This window comes from Rhinopithecus bieti, unplaced genomic scaffold (assembly GCF_001698545.2).
Source record: "Rhinopithecus bieti isolate Rb0 unplaced genomic scaffold, ASM169854v2 scaffold_33302, whole genome shotgun sequence".
Taxonomy (NCBI): domain Eukaryota; kingdom Metazoa; phylum Chordata; class Mammalia; order Primates; family Cercopithecidae; genus Rhinopithecus; species Rhinopithecus bieti.
Window position 1 is genome coordinate 521,945 of NW_016814366.1, and position 10,222 is coordinate 532,166.

General features: G+C 34.1%; 1 protein-coding gene across 1 annotated transcript in view; it reads right to left on the bottom strand.

Moving 5' to 3' along the window:
- Window positions 1-10,222, bottom strand: part of DYNC2H1 (dynein cytoplasmic 2 heavy chain 1) — a 384,617-nt gene that overhangs the window by 236,586 nt on the left and 137,809 nt on the right. Inside the window, 3 exon segments of the mRNA XM_017850085.1 lie at window positions 2,145-2,268; window positions 4,066-4,164; window positions 6,324-6,344. Of these exon segments, the coding sequence (XP_017705574.1) occupies window positions 2,145-2,268; window positions 4,066-4,164; window positions 6,324-6,344 (244 nt within the window).

Sequence of the window (10,222 nt, forward strand, 5' to 3'; positions counted from 1 at the left end):
TACTGGGTATATACCCAAAGGATTATAAATCATGCTGCTATAAAGACACATGCACATGTATGTGTATTGCAGCACTATTCACAATAGCAAAGACTTGGAATCAACCCAAATGTCCATCAGTGACAGACTGGATTAAGAAAATGTGGCACATATATACCATGGAATACTACGCAGCCACGAAAAAGGATGAGTTCGTGTCCTTTGTAGGGACATGGATGCAGCTGGAAACCATCATTCTCAGCAAACTATCGCAAGAACAGAAAACCAAACACTGCATGTTCTCACTCATAGGTGGGAATTGAACAATGAGATCACTTGGACTCTGGAAGGGGAACATCACACACTGGGGCCTATTATGGGGAAGGGGGAGGGGGGGAGGGATGGCACTGGGAGTTATACCTGATGTAAATGATGAGTTGATGGGTGCTGACGAGTTAACGGGTGCAGCACACCAACATCGCACAAGTATACATATGTAACAAACCTGCATGTTGTGCACATGTACCCTAGAACTTTAATAAAAAAAAAAAAGAGAGAATTTGAAGAAGTACACCTTGCTCTTCTATGATCAATAAATACTTAAGAAGATTTTTGAAGAGCATAAATTTATAGAAAAGAAGTATATTCTATTCCTGTATTTATGTCTGCTTTAAACACAGTAAGTAGAAAAGCAATTCGTATATCTTAGATTAAGGACACTGGGATGTAAACAAACTTGGCACAAACTTTGTTTTATGTGTTCTAGGACTACCATCCTCCGTCACCAGAGTTAACGTATGATGAAAAAATGGCAACTCATGTGTAACTTATCACTCTTGAAAAGGACAATATCTGGGATATACACAAAGCGAATTAGAGACTAGAGTGACATGAATATACCCAACCCTGGGGAGAAGATGGAAAAAGTAAGATGGGGCAATGATTAACTCTCTTTTCCTAATTCTGACATAAACAAATTGACCTAAATAACCTTGCACAACTACCTAGAACAGCTCAAAATGTGAACCAATCATGATATAAAATTTATCACTCTTTTCAGGGGATCTAGTCAACACTCTATACTCAGACAATGCCACATAAACCATTAAAACCTAACACTAACCAGAACTCACGGAGATTTATATTTAATGAGTCCTTCAGGACTACCGTATAGAATGAAGAATGTCAAATTGAGATGGCCCTATAGGTTCATTTTCTCCTCCTTAAGATAGCATAGCAAGAAACTAGCTCAGCAGATCTGAGTTACCCCCAACAGAAGGACCAGAAACTGAGCTCTGCAAGACAACCCCATTCTAGCAAGGTCACTTTCTTGATTACAAAGCTTCTGTTGTTATATAGTAGCTCAGCTATTCCCTGCCCTTTATGCCCATAAAATAAATTAAGAGGATAATGTTACAAAGGCAAAGGTCCCACTACTTGAGTTCTCATAAGATATCAACCAGTACTAGGCCAAGCATATCTACATGAGGGACAATAGATCATTAAAGAACAGTGCACGCTTTGTTATTTCTCTGCCTTGCCCCAGTAACACCAATTTTCTATTTAAAGTTTGCTGTGTTAGCAACATACGTAGCATACATACATGTACATATATGTGCATGTCTATATATGTATATGTATACACTTTGCATGATATGCTCTTTAAGTTTCTAGGAATCGCTTTCTAATAATCCAAGACTGGGCTGGGTTCCTATGTAGAAAAGAGTTAACATAGCAATCCTGAGACTCTTTAGAAAGAGCTGTTTGTAAAGTTGGCCCATAACCAGCACCTGGGAACTTAGATTTTGGGAGAGTTCCCACCATCCTCAGGACTCAAAAAAGTGGCTCACTGTGCCTAAACTGTTTGTACAAACAATATGGTTTATGCTATACCTGCTTTCCTTCAGGGAGTCTAGAATTCTGTAATGTGCTAGGGAGAGTGTGCTTACATAATCAACCCCCAGTAAACTATGGGTACTAGGTCTCTACTGAGCTTCCCTGATAAGTAACATTTTACACATATTGTCACAACTCATTGCTAAAGGAATTAAGCCCATCATGCGTGATGCTACTGCAAGAGGACTCTTGAAAGCTTGCACCTGGTTTAATTACTTACTTTGGAAATTTTAAAAATATTTACACTCTGGAAAGTGTCAATTATTTACCTTGAGCAACCAGATCTCGTCTCAATAACGGATAAAGAACAGGTTCTACGCCATCCATCTCTTGTATAATAAGGGTTTTCCCAAAACGTACTGCTAATTCAAGAGCTGTGATAAAGTTACTATCCTAATTGAATAAAAGAAAAATATTAATTCTTTTATTACTTTAATTTTATAAACATCCTTAAAGATTATGAATGAAGATATTAATAGGAATAATATGAATGTTTAAAAATTTAATATACATGTTAATAATTCAAATTATTAATTATTGTTTTTCTACTCATAAGTATTTGGTAATGATTTTAGTTGAATAAATTATCAAAAAAATTTCACAATTTAAATACACAAATAAGAAAAATAAAGAGTTTTAACATTTTTTAAATTGTGGTTAAAAAAGAAATCCACATAACCTGAGATCTAACCTCTTTACCAATATTTAGGTGTACAGTACAGAATTGTTAACTATGAGCACAATGTTGCAAAACAGATCTCTAGAACTTTTTCATCTTGTATGACTGTAACCACTGAATAGCAACTCTGTATTTCCCCCAAAATACAAAAGCCTTTCTTCAATTTTCTACAGTAATTTCAAAACGTTATAGAAACACAACTTCAAATTCTATATGCAATAAATTATTCACCTAGGTATTAATAAGAACCCTACTTTGCTTATGTTCAGAATCACACACTGAATGGGGGAAAAAAGGCAAGATGATGACTTCTAGTAAACTTTTCTTGGTGGATAGGTCTAATAATTCTGAAAAGAACCTTCAGACAAAATTCAATAATCAAGAATTTTAAGGCTTTCTAGATAGGGAAGGAGTAGTTTTAAATATCACTCCAGGCATGTGTCTGTGTGTGTATGTGTGGTGTGTGTGTATGTGTGGTGTGTGTGTGTATATATGTGTGTATGTACATATATATAACAGTAACTATATAGCTACTTACATGTATATAACTATATATAGTACCTATATGCATATACCTATAACTATAGATATATATGTAGTTATATACTTACATGTATATAAGATATATAATATAGTTATATAATTAAATGTATATAACTATAACTTGATCTATAGTACTTATAATGTATATAACTGTATAGAGATATACAGTATAGTTACTTATATGTATATGACTGTATATCTATAACTCTATGTAATATTATATATAATATTGCAAACCATAAGTGATCATTAAAGTATTTTTATATATTATCTAATTTGTAATTATTCTTACCACAAAAAAATTAGGTAGATAGCCCCATTTTACAAGTAAAGTAACTTTTAGAGGTAATTTTTGAAACACCTGAAAATTATGTATGAAAATTAATCATATACTAGTCTTCCTTTAAAAAAATAATAAAAACCTAACCAAAAATAATTTCCTCTGCAAGATAAACATGAAACTGAGAAGTCACTACCCAAAAGACTATGATTACATTTCACTGAACAACTATCAAATCTTGGGATACATTAAAGATGTCTGTCAATGATTTAAAGAAATTGGAAATTATGAGAGGCATTCAGAGGTAAATATGCTAAAAGGCTAGAAGGCTTTTCTGAGTCTCAAAGCTAACTTAGAAGCTCCTACGTCTACAGCCTCATATACTTGTGTCATTAGTCATGACTTACTGTAAAGCTTATTTAATTGTTTCTCTAACCTACTAGACTGTCATCTTCATAAGGGAAGGAACTCACTATTAAATTCCCAGTGCTTAGATCAATACCCAGAATCAAATAAATATTCTTATCTCTGTTTTACAAAGTAGAAAATTGAAGCTAAGAGTTATATCTCTCACCCCAGGTCCCACACAATAGGACCCAGTGTTTATGTTTTCTGATTATAGACTCAAAGATCTTTGCACTATAAGAGGTCATTCCTAATTGGTATGTAAATTATAAGTAATACATACCTGCTGATTGATAACTTCTAAACGTGAGTCTTTCAAATGTGTTTTTAACCACTCTGTAGCTTGGGAAGAAGGATCTATAAGAAATGGACACACTCGACTCTAGTTCAAAAAAAAGGAAAAGCAATGTTTTTTAATGATTATAAGCTTTCATTTAAATGGAAATAGTTTTCTAGAAATTATAAATCAATTACTAAATGATCTTTTCTCTCAAGCTTTGGAGAACACAAATATACAACCATGAAAAGAAACAAAATACAGTTTTAACTGCATCAGAAGCCATATTAATAAATTTTCAGTGACCAGGAGTTAATATTAGGTAATTACATTTAGCCAGAGTATAGAGAGTACAGTCCTACTTAACACAAAATAACACAGAAAATGTGTACTAACATTATGCTAAGCAAGAGCTTTAGTCTCAAGCTGATGTCATTTGCACCATTCTTTTTGGCTTTTAAAATACACAAATTATTCCCTATCTATCTATTTATCTATCTATCTATCTATATAGTATACATATATATTGGTTTTTTGAATAAAAACTATAAAGGCCATAAAAAGAAATATGAGCAAATCATTAAAATACTGCTAATTATCAATATAATTGCTTACATTTTAAGACAATTCTTCTAAAGCAGTACATATCTAATATTACTAAAGGAGTACCCTAGAAAAGAAAATTACATGGACTGTAGGCTAAGATCTAATGAATGAACTAACAACAAAATTCATTACAGAACATCCTGCACTAATTATAAAAAAAAAAAAAAGGAAGTTAGGCCTGGTGCGGTGGCTCAAGCCTGTAATTCCAGCACTTTGGGAAGCTGAGGCGGATGGATCACGAGGTCAAGAGATCAAGACCATCCTGGCCAACACGGTGAAACCCTGTCTCTATTTAAAATACAAAAATTAGTCAGGTGTGGTGGCACGCGACTGTAGTCTCAGCTACTTGGGAGGCTGAGGCAGGAGAATCACTCGAACCCTGGAGGCGGAGGCTGCAGTGAGCCAAGATCGTCCCACTGAACTCCAGCCTGGCAACAGAGTGAGACTCCATCTCAAAAAAAAAAGGGAATTAGACACCAGTGAAAATGCCCTCCACACACAATAGTACTTAGTAGACAGAAGAAAGCCAATTACATATGTATAAAATATATATCATAAATGATAAATTTAAAAGTCATCTAACAATCATTGCTACCTAGTAAAATTTAAACCGATCTAATTTTTCTTAAGGTTTCACATTTATTTGAAAAATGTAATAGAATTGTGTGCTACAAGAATAAGAGAACACATATGAAAGTCAGAGTGAGATGAACACTTAGAATGGGGTACAGCAATCCCCCTTATCAATAATTTCTTTTCACAGTTTCAGTTACCCATGGTCAACCACAGTCCAAAAACAGGTGAGTATGGTAAAATATGTTATTTTGACAGGCAGAAAGAAAAACTACATTCACTTAACTTTTATTACAGTATACTGTTACAGTTGTTCTATTTTATCATTGTTGTTGTTAATCTCTTACTGTGTATAACTCATACAGTGAACTTTATTATAGTATGTATGTTTAGGAAAAAAACAGTATGTATGTATATATATGCATGTATGTATAACACAGTATGTATGTGTGTTATAAAAATGTATAACCCCGTGTGTGTATATATATGTATGTGTGTGTGTGTGTGTGTGTGTATATGGGTTCAGTACTACCTGAACTTTCAGGCATCCACTGAGGGTCTTGGAACACATCCCCAGGAGAAAAGGGGGGAACATTGTATATCTAATAAGAGCATACATGTTATCTCAGTGGCACACCAAGAGGGAGGGAGATAGTGGGGATTATCTGCCCTGTGGACGAATAGTTTTATATCACCAGTGTTGTTTAGAATTGCTAGCACATGGTGATAATAAAGAGATGAACGACTTTAAAACAGCTTTATTAGTATTTTAAAATTCTCCACAAACAAGGTACCTTGTTGTCACTTGTACCCACAGTAGACTGCTCCTATCATACCTCCTGCCATGTTACACTGTATGATCACCCAGCATCTACTACCAGAGGTTTCACTTATTGCTCCATCATGTAAATGTACTACTCGAAGCACAATGATGTGGTTAGCAAATAGCCTGTGAAGTGTTACCATGGCGCTGCACCTAGGTTTTTGATCTAATTTTATGCTAGCATTCAATAGCAAATATTTCACAATTCTGCATTTTGCCTAACTACAAAAGTAATTATTTTAAATTTTTAAAAAGTTCTTACCCATGATTTCAAACCAATGATCTGATGCAGTTAAATGAAAAGAAGAAAGGTAATGTTTCAAAATGTTTTTAGCAAAGAAAACATGCTTAAGTTTTTCAAAGGGTACTTACAAGTTTGTTGTCGTCTTATTCATATGTGTCCAGACAGATTTAGATAACATTTCTATGGTACATTTTATCTCTGTATTCCATGATTAAATATAGCTAAATTCTACAACTATACTCAATCCAAAAATGTTGACCTTTCATTCATTTATTCATTTGTTCATTAATTCATCTATATGTTGGATAACAACTATAGTAAGATAGCACAAGGAGTACAGAAATCAGTAAAATACATTTCCTTAACCTCAATAACTTTACATGTAATAAAGACACAAAAATCAAAATTTCATCATCAAAAGGTGCACAAGTTGCTACTGAAGGATGATAGGTGAAGTTATGGCTATAAAACAATTCAAGTCAAACTAAGCCAAGAGAGATTAGCTAGGCAAAGAAGTGAAGAAAGAAAAACATTTCAGGCAAAAACAACAGCATGATATAGAGGGGAATAAAAAAGTTCGGAGTATATGGAAAACTTACAGCACTCTGGTGTAGCTAGAGAAAAATAAATATGGGCAAAGATGATGCATATGAAATGGCAGGAGTAATCTGGAGTCTGTCTGATCATGATCAGCTTTTTATGCCATGTCTAAGGATAATGAAATTTTTATACTGCAGGCAATGGGAAATCACTAAAATACATTAATTGAGGCAATATTATGATCGGATTAATGTTTTTGAAAATCACTCCAACAACAGTAAAGGAAGTGGTACTGGAAACAAGGAACCAGCTGGTATAACGACATATTTATCCAGACACAAAATGATGAAAGCATAAATGAAGTCACTGGCAGCAGATGTGATTAAAACAGGATGAATTCATGAGACATCTGAGAAATAGATTTGACAAGATTAGTTGAATAATTAATTGAATGAAAAATTAAAGAGGCATAGTAAGAATGATGTACAGGGTTGTAGCTTGCATTACCAAGAAAAGACTGTGATATCTCTGGTGGTAGAGAATAAGAGAAGCAGGTTCTAGGGAGTGAGAGGGGAAGAAAAATGAGTTTTATAGTAGAGAGCTACCTTGCCTACCCTGCATGTCCCACGAAATGTATTTCTGATGGATTATCAATATGAGCAGATGATCTAAGTTAACCAATCAGAATCCTTTTGGGAGACTGGCGTATTATCTGTGGTGCAGAGGGAGTGAATGACACATCTTTAGTCTGGAAACATAAAATCTAATAAAGGTAAACATGGAGTCACCAAAGGTCAAGGCTAACAAAGGGTAAAGAGAACCTATCTGAGAATGAACCCATCTCATAAAATGAAGGTAGAGATCTGGTAAAAATTACTTTAATTCAGAAGCTCACCCCAACCTTTTAGGCATCTCAGGTATTTAAAATCATAAATTGCTAGTTTTTTCCTTTAAATGTGCTACAATTGGCCACTGGAAGATTCTTAACTTAAAGAAAATAAACAATGGTGAATTCAGTTAAAGGATGATAAATTTTGAGCTGCCTAGGAAGCTCAGGTAAAAATATCTAACAGGTAGTTAGAGCTATAAGTCAATAGTTCAGAAGACAGGTTAAAAACTCAAGATACACAATCTCTATTTAAATTCTTCTCTCCTTGGAGGAAAAAAAGATTGGGCAAAGGATATTTTGAAAGAGATAATTTTAAAACACCTAGTATACTCTATAATATTATGTCTATTTTAATACTTATAAATGGAATAAAAGCAAAAACATTTTATAAATGAAATTAAGCCTATCTCTTGATTCACTAAGGAGAGTTACATTAACAAGAATAATATAAAATAAATAAGGTTAAACACACACACACACACACACACACACACACACACACTTCTATGAGAAGTGTATAGACAGGAGCTAGATGGCCTGGGTTTGAATCCTGGCTATACCACTTGACAGCCATGTGACCTTAGGTAAGTGAATTAACTCTTCTGTGCCTCAATTTCCTTATCTATAAAGGGGATAACACATGTATCTAATAGATTGGGTTGATTTGAGAATTACATGAGTTATGTGTTTAAGTGCTTTACCTATTTATTATTAAATAGTAATATATGCACAACATGATAAGTACTACACAAGTATTGATTATTATTATTACTTATGTGAGGACTGAAAAACTTTTTCCTATGTGGGGAAGTTAACTTTGAAGTTATAAATTTTACCATCATAATTTTATATTCTTAGACTAGTATCACATTAGTTTGCATTTCCTTAGCATATACCAAAAGGCAGTAAGAAAAAAATCTCAGAAATTTTGAGTTAAAACCAATTTGACACTGAACTGTCTATAACAATAAAACACAAACATTCAACAGATGTCTTCACAAGAAAAACCCATATAAAATCTGATATTTAAATTAGTCATCTTCTCCACCTCCTTTCTGGATGCTTTTCACTCACACCTTCTCCATAGTTTCTAATAGCCTTATACTTTCCATTATCCACTGAGTTGACCAATATTAGATCATATAATTTATCACCCAAACCACGACACTGTTGAAAGTGAAAGGAAAACTATTAATAATTGTATCAGGACAACAAGTGCAAACCACAGACCAAGCAATCCAGGATATATGATCACTATGGTCAAATTTTTCCCTGTCCCTCAAAGACATAGGTCATATGAGCTTTCTGCCAATATAGTAAAACTAATTCCCGTGGTAAGACCAAGGGTAAAAAGGATTTGACTAATTACACTCTCTGGCAATACATGAACTTCAATAGTTAGCTTAACCTAAATATGACAATTTTAAGCATCCTTGTACGACCAATAAAAGAATAGTTTTAGACACAAAAGCCTTTCTTAGCATCAATGAAATTGTTGAGTAATCACTGGCCTCAGGGAAAGCCTCCTCCACTAAGAGGGAGAACTTCAGAAAAGCTTTAGCATTGTTGTGTGTGTGTGTGTGTGTGTGTGTGTGTGTGTGTGTGTATGTGTGTTTTGAGAAGTCTCACTCTGTCACCCAGGCTGGAGTATGCAGTGACATGATCTCGGCTCACTGCAACTTCTGCCTCCCGGGTTCAAGCGATTCTCCCGCCTCAACCTTCTGAGTAGCTGGAGCTACAGGTGCATGCCACAATGCCTAGCTAATTTTTATATTTCTAGTAGAGACCATGTTGGCCATACCAACATGGTCTCGAACTTCTGACTGGTCTCGAACTTCTGACTGGTCTCGAACTTCTGACCTCAGATGATCCACCCACCTCGGCCTCCCAAAGTGCTGGGATTACAAGCATGAGCCACTATGCCAGGCCAGCTTTAGCACAGTTAATGAGATGTATTATACCTCTGAATCACAAATGCATCTTACTTATCATGTCTAGCCATCTTTTCCCAGAAGCCCAACTAATATATATTTAGAGATTTAATTTTACATACATGGTGATGTTAATGAGTTGATGTCACAGATTATATGCTATCCAATCACACCCTTAAACTACAACTAATTTGAAATCTAGTACACCTTAAAACTGAGATGGAGTGTTGACCATAATGGCAAATTCATTTCAACAAAATAACTAATTACTCTAAGAAATGTTTCCAATGATTTTTCTTTCGTCATATAAATGCAAGTAATTATCTAAAAGGAGCTTAGCAATATTAAATACAAAGTAAATTTAGGCTTATTATTAATTTCAAAAGCAATTTCCCATATCCATCATGAAAGACAATTCAGAATACAAAACTAAGCATTTTCAATTAACATCAGTAAAAAAATTATTCTGATAAACATATTTTGTCTACAGACTTACCACCCTCCCCTTGTTTCTTATGGAATACAAAAGAATTCTTAAACTTTTTTTTTTTTTTTTT